The sequence below is a fragment of the Strigops habroptila genome, chromosome Z (genome assembly GCF_004027225.2).
Source record: "Strigops habroptila isolate Jane chromosome Z, bStrHab1.2.pri, whole genome shotgun sequence".
Lineage (NCBI taxonomy): Eukaryota > Metazoa > Chordata > Aves > Psittaciformes > Psittacidae > Strigops > Strigops habroptila.
Window position 1 is genome coordinate 31,163,786 of NC_044302.2, and position 24,969 is coordinate 31,188,754.

Consider the following 24,969-nt stretch of genomic DNA (forward strand, 5'->3'; position numbering starts at 1 on the left):
TGAAAGGTACCGGAGTGGCAAACAAGCCACAGCAAGACACGGCCTTGAAATCGTGTGTGTGAAGGCAGGAAGAAACTGGAATGAGATTTCTAAAGGCCTGGCTGATGCTGTCCTCCACACCTGCGCTTGTTTGATGCCGGTTCCATACATGCCTCCCCAGATCCTTGCCTTGAGACAAGCTGCTGGTTCCTCTTCATGGAATCACAGACTGGTTTGGGTTCGAAGGGACCTCAAAGCTCATCCAGTTCCAGCCCCCTGCCATGGGCAGGGACACCTTCCACTAGACCAGGTTGCTCCAAGCCCCGTCCAACCTGGCCTTGAGCACTGCCAGGGATGGGGCAGCCACAGCTTCTCTGGGCAACCTGTGCCAGTGCCTCACCACCCTCACAGGGAAGAACTTCTGCCTAAGAGCTCATCTCAGTCTCCCCTCTGTCAGGTTAAAGCCATTCCCCTTGTCCTGTCAATACAGGCCCTTGCCAAAAGCCCCTCTCCAGGTTTGCTGTAGCCCCTTTAGGCACTGGAGCTGCTCTAAGGTGTCCCCTTAAGGAGCCTTCTCTTCTCCAGGCTGAACCAGCCCAGCTCTCTCAGCCTGTCTCCAGAGCAGAGCTGCTCCAGCCCTCGCAGCATCTCCGTGGCCTCCTCTGGACTTGCTCCAACAGCTCCACGTCCCTCTTGTGCTGGAGGCATCTCAAATAACCATAATGCCCCTGTATTGGGCACTGGTGAGGCTGCACCTCGAATCCTGTGTTCAGTTCTGGGCCCCTCACTACAAGAGAGACATTGAGGTGCTGGAGCGGGTCCAGAGAAGGGCAATGGAGCTGGTGAAGGGCCTGGAGCACAAGTGTGATGAGGAACAGCTGAGGGAACTGGGGGTGTTTAGTCTGGAGAAGAGAAGGCTCAGGGGGTACCTTATCGCTCTGTACAACTACCTGGAAGGAGGATGGAGCCAGGAGGTGGCTGGTCTCTGCTCCCAAGGAACAAGTGATAGGACAAGAGGAAATGGCCTCAAGCTGCACCAGGGGAGGTTGTAGACTGGATATTAGGAACGATTTCTTCTCCAGAAGGGTGGTCGGGCATTGGAACAGGCTGCCCAGGGCAGTGGTGGAGTCACCGTCCCTGGACGTGTTCACAAACTGTGTAGATGGGTCCTTAGTCACATGGGTTAGCGGTGGCCTTGGCAGTGCTGCAGAACGGTTGGACTCGATGATCTTGAAGGTCTTTTCCAACCCGGTTGATTCTGTGATTCGATGGTTCTACGACACCGTCACGGCCTTCGTTATCGCGGTCTTACCCCTCGGTCCCCACACGGCCCCGCTCGGTCTCACCCAGCTCAGGTCAGGCTCGAACCCAGAGCCCTCCGCTCCCCTTCCCCGCGCTGGCAGCGGGGGCGGTGCGTGCGGCGCGGGGCGGGGCAGGCTCTCCCGCCGTGTCCCAGGTCCCGCTCACGGTGCCGCTGCCGCCTGCCCGCGGAGGAGCCGCCGGGGAAGCGGGTGGGTGTCGGGGCCGCGCCGCTCGCCATGGGAACCAACGCGCCGCCACGGCGGGAGCCGCTTCCCCGCGGCCCGCACGTAAGTCACCGGTCACGGGGGAGCGGAACGGGACCAGCCGCGGGCGAGCCGCCACGCCGGGCATGCGGGAGGCTCCGTGCCCCCGTTTGTCAGCCGGCACACGGGACTGCAGCCGTGCTGGAGGATGTGCCGGGCATCGGGACGTTCTCTGGAGAACGGAGCTGAGGGATTGGCCGTTCCCTCTGGGTCCTCGTTATTCAGTCCATAGCGAGCTATGGGGAACTGGTAGCCTCCCCAAAGCATGCACTTTGTTCCTTGACACTGTGACTTCCTTGTCTGTATTTGGGAAATGAGAAACTGGGTTTGGACCTGTTGGGCTGCTAACTGGAGGGTGGTCTTGCCAGGGTCTATTAATGTGTGCTTGAGCCCAGAACCCCGCCGTGTGCTGAGCTGCATCCCCAGAGTATACGCAGCAGGTCGAGGGAGGGAATTCTCCCCCTCTGCTGTGCTCTGGGGAGACCCCCCCCGCAGTCCTGATCCAGCTCTGGGGCAAGAGCACAAGAGGGATGTGGAGCTGTTGGAGCCAGTCCAGAGGAGGCCACAGAGATGCTGCGAGGGCTGGAGCAGCTCTGCTCTGGAGAAAGGCTGAGAGAGCTGGGCTGCTTCAGCCTGGAGAAGAGAAGGCTCCTTAAGGGGACGCCTTAGAACAGCTCCAGTGCCTAAAGGGGCTGACAAGAAACCTGGAGAGGGGCTTTACACAAGCACCTGTATTGACAGGACAAGGGGAATGGCTGTAACCTGACAGAGGGGAGACTGAGATGAGCTCTTAGGCAGAAGTTCTTCCCTGTGAGGGTGCTGAGGCCCTGGCACAGGTTGCCCAGAGAAGCTGTGGCTGCCCCATCCCTGGCAGTGCTCAAGGCCAGGCTGGACGGGGCTTGGAGCAACCTGGTCTAGTGGAAGGTGTCCCTGCCCATGGCAGGGGGTTGGAACTGGATGAGCTTTAAGGTCCCTTCCAGCCCAAACCAGTCTGGGATTCTGAAATACTACCTCAGCAGCCAGGTGAGTCAGAAACTGTGATCTGTAACCACATGATTTTGAGTGACCTCCCACACCCCTGCACATAGATGGTCTTGGGAAAAGAGACTCCTGGTCTCTCAGTGGCGCATGGTCCTTCCAGAGGGACACAGCATAGCCTACACGTGTGCCAAAGTTAGAACATCTGTAGGGAGAGTTGCCCTTCCGGCAAAATCAGGGAATATTTTAGCAGTTGCTTTTGTTTCTATGTAATTCTGGACTATCTTTCATTAAAATCAAAGCTTTAATAAAAGTGTATGATAGCAAATCCAGCTGAGAAAATTAGACTATTGAAAGTTAAGTCATAATAACAGCTGACTCTGACACTCTTCACATGAGTGGTTTCTTCTAGATAAGTATCAAAAAGAAGGAAGGAAAGAAGTAAGGGGCCATTTAACATGTTTGGTTTGGTTTTTTTTCTTTCCCAAGTGTCATCCTACACCCCAAAGATTTGCTCTTCATCATTCACACGGTCCTGGCTTCCTGCTCATTTACAGAAGGTTTGTGGTTGAAGGCTTTCTGTGCGTTCTTTAGAGACAGTACCAAATTTAAAGTTACATGGTTGTTTTTACTTTTCCTTCACTTCTGTTTCTTATTTGGGAAAAAACGAAAACAAAACCAAAAAAAGTTTCTGGAGATTGCTGGTAGTGAAAATAAGGGCTACAGTTACCCTAAACAAAAAATGAGGACATTTTATTCCTGACCCAGAATTAAAAGCAAAGATGTACTTTTGTGTAATGCCTGATACCAAAAACACTGTGCTCTTGACTGGCATTTGAGATAAAAAATCTGAAGCTGTTCCAGGAAATTATAAGAGTCATGTAATAGTTTAGGATTTAAGAGTACTCTGAAAGTCACATGAGTAAAGAAGACATTTGAGTAACTCAGGTAATGATACCTAGTGCGTCACAAGCTCCCAAGAGAGGAGGATTTACCTTTTGTTTTATTGAACAGCTACGCTACAGCTACACTTCCTTGCCTATTTTATATTCTGCCTCTCAAAATTTCCTCATCTGTCTTTGAAACTGTAAACTGATTATATGCTTTGTGCTGTAACTATCTTTAGAATATATTTCTTCTTCCACCACACTTTTTTTGTCTTTGTGCATGTAACATCCAAACTCCACAGACTACACACAAAACACATCATACGGAAAAAAGGTGGAAATACATGTTTGCTAGTATCATTCTTTAGTCCTGTCATTAGATCTCTGCTTCACAGGGTTGGCTGGGTTTGGGGTTTTTTTTTTTTGTAATCATGTAGTAGCATTAGTACCCCTTAAAATTAGGAATTACCAGTGAAGACATAATATTTGCAGTATTTGTCAGCTGACAGTCACATTGGAAACACAGCCACATGCAAGCAGGATGCCACAGAGCCTCAGAAGGGATAAGAAAGATGTAAAAAAAAGAGATACCAGTTGGACAAGAAGAGCAAATAGGAACCTCTGTATCTGTTTGCAGCACAGGAGGTATTTATTAAGAGGCGGAAGTTTGATGCAGTATTCCTTCTTACTGCCAGCCATACAGCTTTCTTTTCAACACTATATGTCAAATGGAAAAAATAGGCAGTCTTACCATTAGATGATAATTTCTGGCTCCTCTCCTCCTTTCTTCCAGCTTCTGACCTGTTGGACTTCCTGCTAAAAGGACAGCTCTTGCACCTTTGTTAAAGCTTGCAGGGCTCCCCACACCCACAAACACAGCAGCTCCTCTCTGGACAGATAACACAATCTACCCTCAGTCTCTTTGCACTCATTGAAAGGAGTCTTGGAGCAAGGGTGGAGGACTACATGGTGCAGAGCAGAACACAAGGTTAGAACCACAGCACTGCTGGAAGGTGGTAATTTTGGTATCTTCCATCCTTAAAACTATAATAACATGGTAGAACGAAGCAGAAACAACATAGGGTTTAGCTTCCACTGAAAGCTGGATAGAGAATTAAGCTCAGCCTTGCAAACCTGCCTCTTTAAAGAAATATACACAACTTCTGACTGTGACAAAAGCCCAAAGTGAGCAGAACTGAGAAAGCTTAGCAGAACTTGCTTTCTGGTCTTTCACACATGAGAGCATTTGCAAACAGGTAGCTTGGCTGTTTCTTCTGCATGGTTTCCTTGACCAGATATGCGTAACAAATAACTCTCCCACCTGTAGCTGAAGTGGAAACTGGACTCTCGTATTTGGCAAACTGACCTATTGTCTTACCTAGCGATGGCAGCTTCCAATCAAACTAGTTCCTTGCTGGCTTTTGTCCGAATACTCTGAGTACATACAGCAGCTCTATTCATGCCTGTTTGAACATACCCCAAGTTGTTCCAAGTAACCATGTTGTCTGCTGATCAAGGGGTTTAGGTGCACAACACAGGTACCAGCATAGCAAGAGGAAAAATTCCACCACAAGATTCTCCCCATCATTGTCTAAGACCAACTGGTTTGAAGACAACTTGGGTACTATTCCCCATGGATGTTTGATGTGAGTCAAAGATCAGCACTAGCAATCACATTTATTCCAGTGGGACTGAACAAGGAGTAGAGCTTCAGAAGTAACAGACAAACCATGAACTTAAGGGCTTTTAATCCAAGTAAAAAAAGCAGACCCTTCTGAAGGATTAAACAGATCACACAGCAGAGGGAATCACATGAAGACAGAAAAAGTGGGTCAGTTCCATTATTTTATTTTTAGAGAGAGGGAGTGGGAAAGGAAAGTTTTGGTTTCAGATGAAAAGAAGATCAAGGCTCAAGTTGTTAGAGATTGAATAAATCTATTGAAGTAGCTACCACTCTTTCCAGTGCTTTGCATGGGTTTCAGGTGGACACTTACCTCACACCCCCTACCCTCGACCAAGAAATGCCTTGAATGGAGGTTGCTTTTCATACAGTGCCTCTATTCTATCCTATCACTGGAAACTTGATTCAGATTTTACAGGATACAGACAAATCAAATTACTTTGTAATACACCAGACATCAGCATATGCAATTTTTCGAATAAGAAAGAGGCTGTTCATGTTGCAGAATGTTGACAGCTCTAGAGATGTGAGACCTACGTTGTGGTGAGGAGAGAAAAAACCCAAAAATTTCCCTTTGCTTAGCATGTATGTCATTGTCTTATCTTCGATCTCTTCCCTTCCTCTGAGATGTCAGATGAAGACTACAAGCCCATGTTGTGATACTGGCCTTACTAACACACTGCTGTGGTTGCTTACAGTTACTATTAACTGTGCAGCTCACCTGGTAGTCTTAACCAGGAAGAACAAACAGGAAAATGCAGGAAGGTAATACCTTGTTATGCTTTCCCTACTGTGTGCATGTTTATGTTCTCCTATATCATGTAGTACGTGTTACTTGGTGTTTTCCTGTAAGGGATTTTCATAATGGAGTGCATTCACAGCAGCTCAGCACTGCTGTGCCATAACCGCCAGAAGTTAGTTTGGCTGTGTCCCTTACCCTGAAAATTCAAGTTTCTTTCAAGTGTTTTAGGCTGGACAGTACAGAGTTGACATGGACATCTGCTTCTATGATTTTGAAAATCTTAGCTTAAGTTTTCACTTTCTTACACTCAGCAACTATTTATTTTTTTATAAATAAAATAGATGTAAATGAAGAGTTAAGGAAAGAAGTAATTAGAGCTCAGCCTCATGTAGATGTTGATTTAAAAAGACATATCCATTTGCTTTCAGGAGGGAAGAAGTAGCATGGTGCTTAGCCTCAGAGCAGAACATCACAGTCCTACTGACTCTGTCCACACTATCCGACTCTGGACTTAAGTCATGCACTGACAAATCCCCATCAGACCACAGGTTAGCACCTTTCTCCTCTTTCAGCATAGGTTTCCAAAGAGTCTGAAGCAGCATGACCTCTCTAAAAAGAAGTAAGCTCCTCAGCTCCAGCATTTCCAACACCTTCTGTGTTAATCTCCATTTAGTCCCTGAAGGGCTGTTACCATTTCTGCATAGCTTTTGATGACGAGAAGGCCAACCATAGAATCATAGAATCAACTAGGTTGGAAAAAACCTTTAAGATCATCAAGTCTGACCTTTATCCCGGGACTGCCACGTCCACCACTAAACCATGTCACTAAATCATGTCACTAATGAATTAAAGTGAATACTAAGACCCTTCTCTAACGAGCCCCAGTACTGCCTCAGGGCTTGGCAAGCATGGCAGATCATCTCAGAATCAGTCATAGAATCATAGAATCAACTAGGTTAAAAATGAACTTGGCTGACCTTCAAGATCATCAAGTCCAACCGTTAACAATTCGATCTTCGCAGTGCCAATCTTCACAGTGTCATTTGACATTTTGAGCAGCAAAGGGCAAGGCTGCCTGGAGCAGGCAGATTATCATAGAATCACAGAATCACAGACTGGTTTGGGTTGGAAGGGACCTTAAAGCTCATCCACTTCCAGCCTCCTGCCACAGGCAGGGACACCTTCCACTAGACCAGGTTGCTCCAAGCCCCGTCCAGCCTGGCCTTGAGCACTGCCAGGGATGGGGCAGCCACAGCTTCTGTGGGCAACCTGTGCCAGGGCCTCAGCACCCTCACAGGGAAGAACTTCTTCCTAAGATCTCATCTCAGTCTCCCCTCTGTCAGTTTAAAGCTTCTTGTCACTACATTATGGATGAGGCTTCTCTTCTCATTTCATCTTTCTGGATAGCATTTGTCTCTCTGCTGGAGAGATGACTTAGGGCCCAGCTCAGTAAGACAAGATAAATTTCATCCTATTTATGTAGTATGTGAGGTCTGTGGGGGAGAAATAACCCAAAAGGAGCATAAACTTTCACCCTTGTTCTGCAGCTTGTGTTGCAAAACACCATTAGAACATTTGTGGAGAAAACATATCAAGAGATGCAGTGATGGTTTTGTAAGAGTAATTAACTCTCAATGTCATAACTGCATAAGTACTAGTATAATTCAGAATTTGTGAATATGTACACACTTTCATGCACGCATGCACAAACATGATTCAGGCTCTTCCTCAGCATTTTGTTTCAGTGAAAGCAGCTGTAGATTAACTGCTGAGCTTATCATAAACCAAAAGCATTTACAGGAGATAGTGCAAACTTACTTACAGTGACATTTCCAGAATGCACACAGGTTTTTAAGCAATGTGCAATATACATAAAGAAAATCTAGTGATGAAGAGAACAATGAGTGGAACAAGAATTGAACCTAAGGTGCCTCCAGGTAGCTATTACTACACTGGTAAGTGTTTCAAGTGAAGATCCCTGGTAACAGGAGAAGTGGGTGTGCTGCTATGTTCTCAAAACCCTTGAGGCTTTGAGGACCTGACTCACTGGACCACAGCTGTCCAAGGACTTTCCAGACGTCACCATAAGATGTTCTTTCTGTCTCGCTTGGGAAACAGTCAATGCAGAATTTTAAACTCCCAAGGGCAGGTCTTAAAGGGTTGGAGTTTGGGGTTTTTTGGGACTTTTTTTTTTTTTTTTTAATTTACTTTTAAAATTACATTGCCGTAATTCCTATTAATTTAGATTTTTAATGGTATTTATTCCTCAAAGGCTTTCTGAACAAATATTCGTAACTGCTAGAAAAATGAAGTTTTTCTCCCCAGTAAAGGCCAGGAATGCAACCATTCGTAGTTCACAGAATGGTTTGGGTTGGAAGGGACCTTTAATGATCATCTAGTCCAATCCCAAAGGTTGCAAGGGGTTTCCACCACTCATTCTCCTGGACTTCCACACAAATTGTGAAAATAGGGATTTTAAATCCCTATCTGTTCAGACTTCACTGCACCCCCGAGCCTCCTTGTAACCCTTCCATGATTCAGTACTATATGGGTACTGAGATGGGACCCATTCCGTGCATCATGCACATTCCTTACATCTATTTTCTTCTAGGTATGTCAGGCACAGGAGTCACTATTCAGGTTAATGTTTTCTGAAGAGTAGAGGGTGAAAGCAGAAGGGATTTGAGACACCTCATTGTTTTATGGATGAACAAAGATACGATTTGGACTGAAAAGCTATGTCAGGTACCAAACATCTGAATGTGGTGCAGGCTTGATCGGACAGATGGCCCTACACATTGGACTGTCAGGTTTCAGCCGCACAAAGATGAGATCAACGAGAGGGTGGAAAACGGGTGAATAGATATAATTTTGCTGGGATTGTGTGCACCAGCCACCTTTATTTAGGTGCTTCCCTAGCAAAATATAGTGGGCATGGGTTGCTGTTGTTACACACGGTGCCTTGGGTATGGTATTGAATCACAGAATCAGCTAGGTTGGAAAAGACCTTCAAGATCATCAAATCCAGTTATGCCAGCACTGCCAAGGCCACTACTAAACCATGTCACTGAGGACCCATCTACATGGTTTGTGAACGCTTCCAGGGATGGTGATCCCACCACTACCCTGGGCAGCCTGTTCCAATGCCTGACCACCCTTCTGGGGAAGAAATTGTCCCTAATATCCAGTCTAAACCTCCCCTGGTGCAGCTTGAGGCCATTTCCTCTTGTCCTATCCCTTGTTCCTCGGAAGAGGCCAGCCACCTCTTGGCTCCATCCTCCTCTCAGGTTGCTGTAGAGAGCGATAAGGTACCCCCTGAGCCTTCTCTTCTCCAGACTGAACCCCCCAGTTCCCTCAGCTGTTCCTCATCACACTTGTGCTCCAGGCCCTTCACCAGCTCCGTTGCCCTTCTCTGGACCCGCTCCAGCACCTCAATGTCTCTCTTGTAGTGAGGTGCAGCCTCACCAGTGCCCAGTACAGGGGCATTATGATTATTCCATATTTAAGCCGGCACCGATAGCCTGTCCCGACTCTGAGATGCGCTTCCCCGCTCTAAAGCTCGGGGCCGCCCGCAGGCCCGCGGTTCGCCCGGCCCTCGGCGGCGGGGGGGCGGGACGGGGCCTGCGCGCCAGCTCGCCCTTTGATGCGCCAGGACCCAGCACCGCCGCTGGGACTCAGCGCAGGGGCCGGCGGCCGCGGAGCGGGACCGGACCGGAGCGGACCGGGCCGCACGGGGCTTGCGGGCGGCCAGAGGGTAACGGCCCGGGGCGGGGCAGGAGCGCTCCGGAGCCACCGGTGCCGCGTCTCCGAGCGGAAAGCCGGGGGGGGGCAGGAGGAGGAGAGGGGGAGCGGGCAGGAGGGGCGCATGCGCCGGCAGCGGCGCTGTGGTGGGGTGGGCCTGAGCCGGGGAGCGGCGGCGCCGAGGGGTGAGGGGAGCGCGGCGAGAGTGCGCAGCTGAGGGGCCGCGTCGTGCTGGGGGGTGGTGAGGGCAGGGCGGGGGACGGAAGCGTGTCCGCGGCCCGGCGCCCTGCTGCTCTGCGCCTGGCAAATCCGCTGAGGGACAGGGTTTTCGTGCGTGGGCTGTGTGCGGTGCCACATAAGCACATGTGGCATTCAGACCGGCCTGGGCAGGCCGAGGGATGGGAGCCAGAGGGACCTGCGCAGGTGGAGAGGTGGGACCATGCAAGCTCCATGGAGTTCAACAAGGCCAAGTGCAAGGTCCTGCCCCTGGGCCGGAGCAGTCCCAAGCACAAACACAGGCTGGTGGAGAGACTGGATGGAGCAGCCCTGGGGAGAAGGACTTGGGGGTGTTGGGTGACAAGAAGCTCCCCGTGACCCACAGTGTGCACTTGAGCCCAGAAGCCCAGAGAGACCCCCCCGGCAGTCCTGATCCAGCTCTGGGGCAACAACATAAGAGGGATGTGGAGCTGTTGGAGCGAGTTCAGAGGAGGCCACGGAGATGCTGCGAGGGCTGGAGCAGCTCTGCTCTGGAGACAGGCTGAGAGAGCTGGGCTGCTTCAGCCTGCAGAAGAGAAGGCTCCTTAAGGAGACACCTTAGAGCAGCTCCAGTGCCTAAAGGGGCTACAGCAAACCTGGAGAGGGGCTTTTGGCAAGGGCCTGTATTGACAGGACAAGGGGAATGACTTTAACCTGACAGAGGGGAGACTGAGATGAGCTCTTAGGCAGAAGTTCTTCCCTGTGAGGGTGGTGAGGCCCTGGCACAGGGTGCCCAGAGAAGCTGTGGCTGCCCCATCCCTGGCAGTGCTCAAGGCCAGGTTGGACGGGGCTTGGAGCAACCTGGTCCAGTGGAAGGTGTCCCTGCCCGTGGCAGGGGGTTGGAACTGGATGAGCTTTAAGGTTCCTTCCAACACAAACCACTCTGTGATCCTGTGATTTAAGAGGCCTGTACAGGAAATGACTCTGCACATGGATACAGACACACAGAGGTATGTTGTGTGTGTGATGGGAGTGTTTTCCATGCAGAGGTGTCTCTAGTATGTATTGTGGGCGTGGAGCAGGAATGGTATGTTGCAGTTGTGTGAGAAAGGAGGTTCACAAGGTGAACTACCCAGATGCTACACTTGGGTAGTAAACGTCTCTATATAGAAGGGGTGATCCCACATACCACATGAGGAATGGGCAGTGAAGAGTCTGATCCTGTTCCTGAGGGGAAATGGTGGGAAGGGTTTCTTGCCTCAGCATGGGATCATACGTGCACTGAGTAACGTGCACAGGGTGATACAGAAACAGCTATACAGGGTGATGGTGGGAGTCCTTTTTGCGCTTATACAGACGTGTTGAAAGACTTGGTTTTGTATATGGTCACGTATATGGTCACTTGCCGGAACAGGCCCCAATGTGTGTGCACAAAGATGGTACAGAAGCAATGGCTCCAAGGGTGGCATGAATACATACACTAGTAGTTCCCCTTAGTACTGATGTGGGAAGAGTTTTAGGCAGAATCATCTACATGCAAACCACACAGCAAAGCATATGATAAGCTCGAATGACACCACAGACGAACAGGCATGTGCAGAGTGTACAGACTGTAAAAGAGGAGTATTCCAGGCTCTTTGGTTTTGAAAATCAGCACTTTGGAAATGTCAGCATGGAATACACAGGTGGTATCCTTTGTTGGTGAAACACTGATGAAGAGGTGTTCCATGCATTTGAGACTGCCAGTAAAAATAGTAGCTACTTGGTTGCTGTAAAATCTGATGCAGAATTCATAGAATCATAGAATAGCAAGGGTTGGAAAGGACCTTAAGATCAGCTAGTTCCAACCCCCCCTGCCATGGGCAGGGACACCTTGCCCTAAACCACATGGTCCAAGGCTCTGTCCAACCTGGCCTTGAACACTGCCAGGGATGGAGCATCCACAACCTCCCTGGGCAACCCATTCCAGTGCTTCACCACCCTCACTGTAAAGAACTTCTTCCTTATATCTAATCTAAACTTCCCCTGTTTAAGTTTGAACTCATTACCCCTTGTCCTACCACTACAGTCCCTAAGGAAGAGTCCTTCCCCAGCATCCTTATAGACCCCCTTCAGATACTGGAAGGCTGCTATGAGGTCTCCACGCAGCCTTCTCTTCTCCAGGCTGAACAGCCCCAGCTCTCTCAGCCTGTCTTCATAATTCCCCAGCCTTAAAACGTCCTTAAACCTCTAGTAGTCTAAAAGCCTAAAGATGGAATATGCAAGAGCACTAGACCAAAACAAGTAGAGATTAATTATCTCAAGTAGTCCTTTGTGGAGACCTGTCTTATTTCTTCTCCTTTCTGCTGAAGAGTACCAGTCCCAGCAAGGTGAAGAGGTAGACCTGGGAACAGGATGATCCCAAACGAGAGAAGGCTGTGTAGATCAAACTCAGTGTGTCATCAAACACATAGAAACTGGCACGCAACTGCCAGTTGGGCACAGGATAAGGAAGTGGCAAAGTGAACTTACCCAGAGTCTGCTCACTCCAAGTTACTTGCCTGAGCTAGAACCATCACTTCTCGTCTGACAAAGCAGTTACCTTTTAATTCATGCAAAGCAGGTTTTTACGAAGCACAAGTTTTCTGTCCTCCTTGATCTTCAAGCAGTGTCTACCTATCTAGAACCCTTCATTCCAAATCCAGAAAAAACACCATCTCCTAAAATAGTAGGTTAAAATAAAATAAAAAAACAAAACAAAGCAAAACAAAAAAAAAAAAAAAAAAAAAAAAAACAAAACAAAAAACAAACAAAACAAAACAAAAAAAAAACCATGGTTCACCACAACTAGAGATCTACCAGAACTGAACTGCTGGATCACACATCTTCCTGGCCGCACAGATCGCGTCTAATTACTGCTGCTAGTGGCAATTTTGGAGGTAGACGTGGAGATGCTTCACAGGTGTATGAGCTGGCCAGAATCAGAAGCAAACCTCTGACAAGTTGGCATAGATTCCTGACCACCCTAGCATTACTTTCTACCAAAACATTGTTTAGTTATGTGTGATAAAACCTAAACTAATGTGTGTTAAAAATAGGGAAATCTTTGAAAAGTTGTTGGATTTTATAAGTTTCGTTAAGAATGGAGTGTCACAATAGCCTTTCTAAAAAAAAAAAAAAGGAAAAAAAATAAATGTAATGTAAAAAGAGCATGAAATTGGATGTCAGTGTTGTCACACCTGTGCAGCAGCTGCTCAGAAGGAGCTCCCTTAGCAGTCAAAATCAGCACAGAGAGTGATACTGCTCTGAGTCAGAGATGAGCAATCCTTGTGCATTGATCTGGAGTAAAAATCTGATGTAACGTTAGATTTCATACTGAAAGGATGGTGCTTACTTAAAATACAGTTATTTTCAGAAGGAGAACAGCAAACACCTTATAAGTAGTTGGATTGGCAACCTCTGCTACCACCTCAGTAGTTTCTATTTTGCAGGGAAATTCCTGTTATTTTGGGGAGTTAATTGCTGTATCCTTTTTAAATAGGCTTTTCTTTTTCTCTGTGTTTTTTTTTCCAATTGATAAATGAAAACAAACAAAAAAAAAAAAAAAAACCCATACAATAAGAACAAGGCAAAATTGTAAATGGAGGATAGGTAAGCATTTAAAATCATTACATAGTTTGATCAGATACTAAGCAAGTTGTAAAATTGTATTTGAGAAAATACCTTGTTACAGTACCTGTTGGTGTTGCTTGTGAAAATGCTGAGTTTGTGTGGCATTTCAATTGTCAGAAGCCTTTTTGGTTTTGTTTAGTAGCCTCCAAATTGCCTGATGCTAATCATCATCTTTGTCTACTTGTCTGCAAAAGTCATTTCCTTAATGTGACCTGTTACTGTGTTACTGAATATCTTGACATACTTCAGCCTCCAAAACAGTATGGAAGGATTCAGAAGTCAATGTTTAACTCGCTTCACGTCACCAAAGTGTGTTTAACATAAACTGACTCAGGAAAAAGCTTTCTATTCACACAGCCTGTCAGTGGATGTCTCTTTTAGCAGTTTGTCGTATTCTGTGGTTTTGGAATATTAGATTTTTCTTTTTTTTCTTTCATTTACTAAGGTATCAAGAATTTTTCCATTTATATAGAAGTTTCCATCTGGACAGGGAAAAGTCATTTTACTGTTTAATTGCAGTTGAACTTTCACAATACTTAAGTATGGTTTGTATAAAATTTTTATATATTATTTATAGAAAGAGAGGTGTTCAAATTAAGTGAGTTTCAATTAAAATAAATAAATCTGTCCTTTTCTAAAATCTTCTAATGGTAGGTGCTATAAGGTATCAGCTGCCTATTATCAGTGAATGAGTTAGTGTGTGCCCACAATTCTTGTCTGCACTTGTGTATGCTGTTCCTGAAGTACACCATTTACTTACTATAAGGATTATTATTAATTCTTGTTTTCTGTTTGTTTGTTGGTTTTTTGTCCCTATCATTTCAGGAAGTGTACTTCAAGAACCTTTCAAAGCAGAAACAAAAGGAAGTCATGGAGAAGAATGGAAACAACCACAAACTTCGTGTTTGTGTTGCAACTTGCAACCGTGCAGATTATTCCAAGTTGGCTCCCATTATGTTTGGTATTAAGGCAGAACCACAGTTCTTTGAGCTCGATGTTGTGGTGCTTGGTTCCCACCTGATTGATGATTATGGGTAAGGTGCATTTTTGTATCTCTGCCAATCTGTTTCTGGGGTGTCAGCAATAGCAAAATTAATTCCTCCACCCCGATTTTATTTCATTTTGCAGCTCCTTCTGAGATACCATATTTATGGTTTGGGGTTTTTTTAGCCAATCTTGGTATTTTAGAAAGTTTTGTGTAAATGCTGTAATTGAGATCTTCAACAGGATCACAGACTATTTGAAGTGAGAAACGCTGCTTACGCAGATATCCCTGAGAATCTGGTGATTATCAAATGACAATGTGCTACAGTTCTTAATTTTCACAGGGAAAAGATAACCTTCAGTCATTTTAAGTTGCAGCTCTTCTTCTTTGCATTAGAGAAAGTACTTACATATTCCATATCCCAGGGGGATACTTTTAGTTCTTACTTCCAGTATTGTGGAGGAAGGAAAGGGTAGTATTTCTCCTTATGGAATGAAGCTGGTAGTATGTGTGGAAAATCTTTTTCCTTTCGTGTTAAAGTCTGTTTCCTTTGAACTTAAGGCCTCTGTGCAGTGATTGCTTAAGTCTATGAGTATACAAGTCTTCATATATCTCAAATACAGAATCTGCAAAATGGATCCTTGCTGCAGGATGTCTTCCTCGAACATACAGGCCTCAGCTTTGCATCGTATCTCTTGAGATTTATACGTTTGTCCAGCAAAGTCGATATATTGGCGAGGAGTAAACACTCCTTTCTCAAAAGGAAATCTTATGAAGTGCCAAAATTTCTCATTGGAAAGTCGAAAGCATGTCTTTAACTGAAGATGAAATCATGCCATATCTGTTATCTGAAAGGCTCTGCAAACACATGAACAAAGAGTTTGATTTATGAACACATTCATCAAAGCTCCTCCTTAAGGGTATCTAGAAAAACCTGATGATTGGAACATATGGGACCGTTCTCATACATGTTCATATTTTAACATTCTGTTAAAATCTTAAAAAACAGTTTCCTCAGTGAAGGAGACGTGATAAGTGGACCCTTGTTCAAACCCAGTACGACTATAATACACACTTACTTTGTCAAGCTTTGTTGCTGTAAAACCAAATTGTATTTACTCTAACCTTTTTCCTCTTCCCTTCAGTAATACCTATCGTATGATTGAACAAGATGACTTCGATATCCATACAAGACTGCACACCATTGTGAGAGGGGAGGACGAGGCAGCTATGGTAGAGTCAGTGGGGCTTGCGTTAGTCAAGTTACCAGATGTCCTGAACCGCCTGAAGCCTGACATCATGATCGTTCATGGGGACAGATTTGATGCTCTGGCCCTGGCCACATCTGCAGCCCTGATGAATATTCGCATTCTTCACATTGAAGGTGGGGAAGTCAGTGGGACTATTGATGACTCGATCAGACATGCTATAACCAAACTGGCCCACTACCACGTGTGCTGCACAAGGAGTGCAGAGCAGCATTTGATAGCCATGTGTGAAGACCATGACCGCATCCTTTTAGCAGGCTGTCCCTCGTATGATAAGCTTCTCTCTGCCAAAAACAAGGACTACATGAGTGTTATACGCATGTGGCTAGGTGAGCATACCACTTCTAATGTTTTTCATATGACTTTCAACACTAGACAAACTCAGTAATGAGGTTATGAGCTTGTTGACCAGTGGCTCTAAGAAAAGTACAGGAAAAAAGAAACAGACCTCTTGCTAGGAAATTTCAGTTCACTTAGTTGGAGTTGAGTATCAAACACCAACCTGATGCCTGGAAAGCTACAAATCTGTCCTAGTAAATGCATCTGGTCTTTCTGCCACATCAAAAAAAAAATTCCTTAAATGGGTTATTTCTCTGAGCCAAACAATTTAAAACCAGAATAGTCTTGTATGAACCGTTATTTTGATGTAAGGATGTATTTAAGTAGAATCAAAGCTGTTAAGGGCTAATTAAAAAAAAAATGAAGGGGAATTTATATTATGAGGATTCTTTTGAGGAATGCAGTGCAACAGGGCAACACGTGCCAAAGGCTTTTCATGCTTCATATTCATTGACTTTAAATAATTACAGTGGACAGCGGGGTTTTGTGTTTTGTTTTATCTTTAACAAAGCAGTCGCCTATATGGCACATTAACCTGTGTAGTTGGAAGCTGGAATGTTCTTCGATCTGTAGGTGAAGATTTTTCAAATAAACTTTTTTATCAAATGTACTAAATCAAGTATGACTGACTTTTTTAAAGCGATGGAGATGGAGTCTTTGATTGAGGATGGACAACAGACAGAAAACAGAGCAGCTTCAGGGCTTTCATGTTATTGCGGGTTTTCACTGGTGTGAGAACAGGCTGTTGATCCTGTTATAGTCTTGCAGAGCTTTAGATGTCAGCCTGCAAGTTAACAGTTTGTTGGGGTTCAGGTAGTGGTCTCTGACGTTATGAGACTTGCTTAGAGAGGCAAATACCAAGCTAGATCCTCTCGTTACCCTGTTGAGTTTTACTGTAGGATTGAAGTTTTTGCTAGATATTCTGTTCAGTGCCTTGACTGATCAAGCTTTCACAGCAGTAGTTTCAAAAGTATGTCCTCAGTTCCTGTTACTATTCTGTGCCAATTAAACTTTTCTTGGGCTCCATTTGGACAGGTGAAGATGTCAAAACCAGAGATTATATAGTTGCTCTGCAACATCCTGTAACCACCGATATTAAACATTCCTTAAAGATGTTTGAGCTGACACTAGATGCACTCATCTCCTTCAACAAGAGAACTCTTATTCTATTCCCTAATGTGGATGCGGGTGAGTAAAACACCTTCATGACAGAGGGACACATAACAGACTGTCTTTAAAGCACGCGTTGGTTCTTATGGAGTGCCTTTATCCCAGAATTTCCAGCCAGATGGAAATAGCTGATGGTCTCAGCATCACGTATGCATCTGCTGCAACTCCATCTTCACATTGCTGGAGCATGTTGCACCTTTTCAGTGTGGGTAAGAAGATGAACGGGAACCACGTAGGAGCAATATTAGTGCCTCTTAACTAAAAACTACAAAAAGATTTTTGCAGTGTATTTTGGGATCAAACCTGGGCTTACATGCCCAACTCTGCAACTTACACTGTGAGGATAAAAAGAGAACAAAACCAAATAAGAGCTGGTAACTCCATGAACTGCTGTGAGCTCCTTTGCACATTTAGACTTTCAGTGAAAGGTAGAACTTGAATCGTTCATTCTACCTGTTGTTCTTCTGTAGGAAGCAAAGAGATGGTTCGCGTGATGAGGAAGAAGGGGATTGAACATCATCCCAATTTTCGGGCAGTGAAGCATGTCCCATTTGACCAGTTCATTCAGCTGGTTGCTCACGCTGGTTGTATGATTGGTAACAGCAGCTGTGGTGTCAGAGAGGTGGGAGCGTTTGGTACACCTGTCATCAACTTGGGGACACGTCAGACAGGGAGAGAAACAGGTACCTGTTTGCTTGATGACTTTAATTTCCTCATGGTTCTGAGGTTTTTTCTTTTCACAGGATAAAGTCAAGTGAATGCTTGACAGAGGCCATCTTGCAGTGTCAGTGCAGCATAATTTTTGACCTATTTTAAAACTCCACTGGCTATTCCTGTATGTTAGTGCTGCTTGTGTGTTTTACCTAAGATAATGAGGCTTTTATCTACAGACAAGTTAAAATACATACCCATCTGCATTGGATTCCATTTAGCAGAATAGGCAACTAATTGTTTTGCCTTACAGCTAGTTTGATGTGTGACGTGTATTAAAATAGCAATTCTTCACCACTTCAGGAAATAACTGTGTATTGTGGTATTTCAGAGATATGACACAAATAGCCATTTACCCTGCTTTTATTTGCGTATTTTTTAATTTAATAATAGAATTCTGTTGAAGGCTAATATTCTAGTGTGTTGTGTCTTAGATGTCACCATTGCTTCACTGGGAGCTAGGGGAGGCATGTAACTGATGAAGAGCCATGTTGATCTAGCTGCAGTCTTCCCTGCTCAGCAGAAATAAAAATAGTTCTTAATTTCTAAAGTGGTCCTTATCCCATACTGTATTTTGAGGATCTGATCTGTCCTATTATGTCTACTTTTGTCACCTAGGTGAAAATGTTCTTCATGTTCGTGACGCTGACACACAGGATAAGATTCTGCATGCTCTGCAGCTCCAGTTTGGTAAACAGTACCCATGGTAAGTACATTCATCTTGCTTCATTGGAGGGCATGTTAAAGCAGGAGGGTAGAAGGCGTTTAGTCCTGAGGTGGTTCATTGTATTTGGTCAGAGTGCTTTAATGCACTAATCTGATCTTATAATTTTTCATTTCACATGCCTCATTCAGAATCACAATGCAATTTCTGGTATACAGATTAGTATTTGTAGAGCAAAATATAACTAGTAATGTTTTGATAAAACTAGTAATTTAACATCCAACAGAAAAGAGAACAAAATTCATGTGTTAGCTTAGACTAGGATGGTTAAGAGACCTCATTCCATCGGAGAAGCACAGGGAGAACATCTTGTCTGCCTACCTGTGTCTTGTGCCTGAGGGACACATGGCTTTATAGCTGGGTTGACCTCAGGCATGCTACATAGAGAGTCCTGAGTGCAAGCTTCCAGGGGAGCTGTAGGATTGTAGCAAGATGCTTTCCACTATTCTTCAGCCATACAATACTGACCCTCAGTTCTTTAGCACAGAAGTGCATATAAACTTCAGGACATAATATTGGTCTAGTTAAGGACAAGATTCAAAAAGTATATTTCTTAAGAATCTCGGTAGAGTGATAAAACTCAATTCTGTAATACCAAATGTTTGACACCATGTATGATATGTTAAAACCAGACTTACATGTTGAAAACTGACATGACTGTACAGTGTATTATTATGTAGTTATCACCTGTGTCATAAGTACCTCTTGTTTGGACTTGTAGCTCAAATGTAAACTTCCTGTAATTTTAGAGCTTTACTATATGGGTCCTTTAATTAAACTCTCAATATTATTCTTTTAGCATCATTAACTTTCCAGTTTTCTACATTCTATGTGTTGTATTCCAAAATGGAGCTAATGCCAAATTTGCACTATCTGTCGTATGATATTCAAACTGACACTGTCTACCATATTCCATGGCAGACACAAGTAGTGTGAACTGCACTATTGTTATAGTAGCCATATCATACTTTTGTAATGATACAGTGTTGCAGCCTTCTGTCAGATCAAGAACTTTATAAATTGCAGTGTTAATTCAAATTTAATTGATTTTTTTTCTTCTTATAGCTCAAAAATATATGGAGATGGTAATGCTGTTCCAAGGATTTTGAAGTTCCTTAAATCTATCAATCTCAAAGAGCCATTGCAAAAGAAATTCTGTTTTCCTCCTGTCAAAGATAATATCTCTCAAGATATTGACCATATTCTAGAGACACAGAGTGCTTTGGCTGTGGATCTAGGTGGAACAAATCTTCGAGTAGCAATTGTCAGTATGAAGGTAAATGTTCTGTTGTGCTTTTAGACATTCTGCAAACTCTTTGTGTTCTGTCCTGCAGTGGGTATACAGGTTTACGATGCAAAAGAGCTCCAAAACAAAGCAGCCCTATTGGCTTTTGCTGTTGAAGGATAATGTGGATTTTCCCCTCTGCTGTGTGATTGGTTGCACCTTTCGTACAGTCTCAATACAAGTTGCCTGCTGGTTTACTCTTGTAAGACTGCTGTTAAAATAACAAAGCTCTCCCTCTGCTGGGAGTCATATAGACCTTGAAGGATAGGGCCACTTTCACATATGTTGGTTCCCCATAAAAGGTGACTTAGTCACCTTGTACCTTTTTATATGTCAAGTGAAAAAGGGAAGGGCTCCAAGAGCAGTCTTTTTACTTCCCCATTGCTTTACATAGCTATGTAATGGGCACACAGAACCAATCTGAGCAACAGCCAGCATTTAGCAAAGCTGAGGGAAAGTGGGTGGGTTCAGGATTATCAGAGCTTTGCCTCTCTTCTGCCAAGAGAAGAACACCCAGAGGTCAAAAATTCTCACTATGTTCCTGCATAGAAACATAGTAACAGTACACAGCCTCAGCTGAACAGTGGTCACTATAATGCACTACACCACAGAGAGGTAGGATCACTTGGAGAGAGAATAAGGAGGAAAACCAGCAATAATTATTACAGACATGGAAAACAGGGAGAAGTTGAAGAAACTAGAATTGTTCAGAGAAAACTGACAGGGAAAAAAAAATACCCTTCAGAATTTAAAAGCCTCTTCCATTAAGAGAAAAATCAGATTCACATGTGCATGAACAAGCAGTAAAGTATAAAAACAGTGGAATGAAAAATTATTTTAAAGTTTTTCTTGCTATCCAGCCTACCTGTCAATGCAAGAAAAGGCGGGAGCAGATAGTCTGGAAGGGTATGATGTTCTCATTGCTGAAATGGTAAGAAAACTAAATGTAAAAGGTCTCTTAAAACCAGCTGAATTTTAGTTTCTTGATCTTGCATTGGAAAAGGGTGGTGGATTTGAGCTGTTTGAGGCTCTTCTAAAAATCCTATCAGGGTTGGTTGGTTGTTTTTTTTTAAGTTGTGTTGACTTGTGTTCTTTAAAAAAAAGGTGCTTTATGGTTTAATACCATTGTCAGAGTAAGTAGGATTTGATACATACACCAGAATTCATAGAGACTTTAAAGACTGAGTTTTGAGTCTGAAGTGCTTCTCTTCCTGTAAAAATAACCCATTTGAAATAGGCTTGAAGTTACAGCCTTGTGAAGGCTGTATGTTCAGGTTTAGGTATAGTGTATGATTTAATGGTCTTCATGCATAAAAGCTCCTCAACCCATTTCTCTGGTGATGGCACCATAAGGAAGCTTTCTTTTGCCTATGTCATTGCATTAACATTAAAGTGTGCTTTGCTTGCATAGCTCTGCCAGTCATAGACAACATATTACAGGTGTTTGACAGACATAAAAAACCCCATTAAAATGCTGAACTCTGCAGCACTTCGAAGGTGTGAATAAAACTCATGTTGAGAAGTCTTTGGCTTTTATTCTCAGTAGTATTGGACAGTTACTCCTACCATTACACTGCATACTTCCAGATAAGTAGATCAGTCAGTCACAGTTATCAGAAAGAAAACAAGTTGCCTGCAGAAAGGTGAAGTGCTATGTAAATTGACCTGACATGGCCCAGAATTCTTGCATTCGTTTAACAGGAAATGTCTGGCAGATCATTAAGGTCTTAATGACTACTTTTTAAAGTGTGATTTCTTTAGAAGTAAAACTGACACCACTTGTTTTGGCAACACAGCCCAGAAAAAAAAAAATTAACGTGAAAAATTCGTGTTCATTTTGCAGAGTGTAGCTTGAGGTGGCGTTTATGAAAGTTGAAAGGTTAGCAAATCAAGTGAGAAGGGTCAGACTTTCATAAAAAATTCACACAACAGATGTAAGCATTTAACAGGAAATGGCAAAGTTGAAGGTGTATTTCTTTTCATGAAGAAAAAAATTAGTTTCTCCTTTTATTATTCTTATTTTATTAAAAAAATTAGTTTTCTCCTCCTGTTGTCTTCTGATAATGTTTGCTGCAGCCTTGTCTTCCAGAATAACTTCCTCTGATTCCTCTCACCCTCCAAAATAAAAGTGAAGAGGAAACTAAACATAAAAGTACCCAATCCAAACCATTAGCTGTTATGATGCTGAGATGGTGGGATCTAATTCTCAAACCATTGACATCTTGGAATTTTCTGTGTTGTTTTGTCAACAATGACTCAGCCATGTTGCACATAAACTGTCTTTGTTACTCCTTTTTGCTTAGTTGTATTAATACACTGCTATTCACTTAGATCTATTGTAAAGTACAAGGGATATAATAGGGAGAATATCACTGCTAAGCAGCATGTTTTCTGCAGTTACCTGGCCTAATCCTGTAACGTTCACATTATGTAAAGATAAGTTCCTTACTACCCATGTATTCAGGCATCATAATGAATGCTTTCATTACCACTGCATGACTCCAGAGATTGAAAATAATCCTTTCCTCCTGGACCCTCCCTCCCCCATACAACATACATCACAGGAGAGGCAACTCCAGAAATACTTCAAGTGACTCAGAAGTGTAATTGCTGGGAAGAAAAGTTATTTCTGAACAGATAGGAAATGTTGCATTGAAATGTCTAGCATTTCCGTCCGTCTGACTCTCTCCTGCTGGTAAAATACCAGTGTCTGTGACACATGCAAAAGCTTCACGTAGTCAGATCGGAAACATTTTATTTTTCAAGCACTATGGGATTTCTGTCCTTCTTAGCAATTGCTACTCTCTTTTTTTTAAACACTTTAATGTTGATCTTAATTGCATTGCTGTATCATGGTTTACTCCTAACAACAGTTTCGGTAGCTCCTGTAATGTGTTTCCTTACACAATCCATGGGTTACTTCCAATACCTATTTTATTTCAGACAGGGGGGTCAGTAGCGGAATGTAATGCTTGATCTTGCAAACTTGGCTGCCAGAGTTGTCAGGAATCTTGCACAGAACAGCCTGTAAGACCAAGATCTAAGGCATGCAGCTGTATTATTTTTTCAAAGAGACAAGTTACGACTCTTCATTTTCAAGTTGACCTCTAGTTTAAAGTGAAATTTCATCATGAAGTGTGTTTCTGTGGGGTACGTTTTGTTGTTTTTAATTTCTAGGGTGAAATAGTTAAGAAGTATACTCAGCTCAACCCTAAAACTTATGAAGACAGACTAGAATTGATTCTAAAGATGTGTGTGGAGGCTGCGTCAGAGGCAGTAAATGTAAACTGCAGAATTCTGGGAGTAGGTAAGTTAACAAACACTAACTTTATCTTTTCATCCAAGTTTTTCAACACGAAATTGCTACTGATTAATTTAAAACACCTTTCTGAAAGAGATTTTATCTATTTTAAGCTCTTGAATTATATTCTTCACACAAAAACTTTTTTAAATGTCTGTGAAAATGAGAGGCTGACTGCGAAGACTGAAGTTGTTCCAGTCTGTAACAGCCATGAAAGCAATCTGCTAAGTTGTATCTAAACTATATCTAAAATGTGTGATGTGATGTATAGACTTCTTGTAGATTTTCCCTGCAGTCTCAGAATTGTGAATCAGAGATTTAGTGTATATTGAAAAGCTATTGAAACAATTGCAGCTGAATCCTCTGTCTGTGAGCCTTTCCTCACGGCCAGGATCAGCTGCAGCAGAAGTCTCAGTTGCACGAGGGCAGACTAAAAAGGCTGAAACCTTAGATTAAATCTGCAGCTAATAAAGACAAAAGCAGGTTTTCTGTTGATTTCAGGTTTTCTTACACTGTAGTAGAGTTCCAAGTTAAACTGTGTTTTTATACCAGGCAGGAATTCCTCAGTTTAATGATGATGGGAGCTTTGGTCTTAGATATAGATACTACAGTGTATTAATGTGACCATGATTTTTAAAAAGGACATAAAAGCCTCATTTTAGCTAAGGAATGCTCCAAAAGAAGAGTAGTTTGCTCCAGACAAAAACTTGCCTGAATCACACAGTATAAAGAAAGGTTAATTTGAACTTCTATTAAAAGTATTTTTTCAAAACAATGTTAAGTACACAAAGCCATAAGAAGAAATATGTCAGCCCTTCAAATCAAATCCTCCAGGTTACCCAGTGGGTTATACACATGACTTAACCACCCTGATTATTTTGTTGTGTCCTACTGCTAAATCTAAAACCTCACAGTCCCTGTGGAAAGGATGATGATCTCTGCAGTGCTCTGCTATTGGAGATACCAAAGAAAATTTTACAATCAATCAGCTACACTTACTAGGGTAATGAAACAGTAAACTGGTTTACAGAGGTTTATATGTTGGGAAAAAAACTTGCCTTTTGTTTGTCATTTTACAGAAATTACAGTCCTGTTTATTCTGCAGTGCCCTTCCGTCTGCAACTCATTGCTTACAGTTCAATTACTGAGTTATGAGGGGAAAAGTTGTGCCACAGAATAAGAAATTTCTTACCTGACTATTTCTATTAGCTGTTCTTTGCCACATTCAGACTCATAGTTTGAACTAGAATACTAGCTGAATTTGAAAGTTCTCTGTAAAGAATGACATATAATTCCTATGGGAATAATTAATATATTAGATTCTAGTCATTTCCTTAAGGTTAATAATCATAGAAAGGAGAGTTCCTTTAACTTTGGAGAAATTTTTGCAAGACCGAGCAGAAGGGCTGGGCTTAATCATGGACTTTATCAGTAACACTGGATTTCTTCCAGCTGTCATAGGTAAGGGTAGAAGTAATAACCACCGGGAATGAATAAGGAGGAAGAGCTACTAGCAGAAAGCAATGAAAAAAAAAAGTGTTTTCCTCCTTTTAGTCCTATAAACTGCTGTCTGCACTCAAAATACTGTCTACATGAGCATAACTTTGATTGAAGAACTCCCACTAATACAAAACAGGTTTGCAGAGTGATTAAGAAGTAGGACTCTGGAAAAAACTTAATTTTCAACATCTTTTTGTCATCATCATCAAATAAGTTTAGATTGTGACAGCTCTGCAGTTAGTTCTAATTTTGTTTTATTTGTTGGGT

The 24,969-nt window shown here is 43.4% G+C and overlaps 1 protein-coding gene across 4 annotated transcripts in view; it reads left to right on the top strand.

The window, feature by feature from the left end:
- The first annotated feature begins 1,494 nt into the window (after positions 1-1,494).
- GNE (glucosamine (UDP-N-acetyl)-2-epimerase/N-acetylmannosamine kinase) overlaps positions 1,495-24,969 on the top strand; it is a 30,019-nt gene continuing 6,544 nt past the window's right edge. For 2 of the 4 annotated variants that reach the window (XM_030470848.1, XM_030470850.1), the window contains exons 1-8: positions 9,473-9,586; positions 14,245-14,453; positions 15,550-16,001; positions 17,047-17,199; positions 17,652-17,864; positions 18,511-18,598; positions 19,682-19,892; positions 23,079-23,208. In XM_030470848.1, coding sequence (XP_030326708.1) covers positions 9,476-9,586; positions 14,245-14,453; positions 15,550-16,001; positions 17,047-17,199; positions 17,652-17,864; positions 18,511-18,598; positions 19,682-19,892; positions 23,079-23,208 — 1,567 coding nt within the window. In that variant the 5' untranslated portion in view covers positions 9,473-9,475. Of the gene's footprint in view, positions 1,569-9,472; positions 9,587-10,649; positions 10,779-14,244; positions 14,454-15,549; positions 16,002-17,046; positions 17,200-17,651; positions 17,865-18,510; positions 18,599-19,681; positions 19,893-23,078; positions 23,209-24,969 lie in introns of those variants that run through there. The other 2 variants (XM_030470849.1, XM_030470851.1) reach the window with 2 other exon arrangements.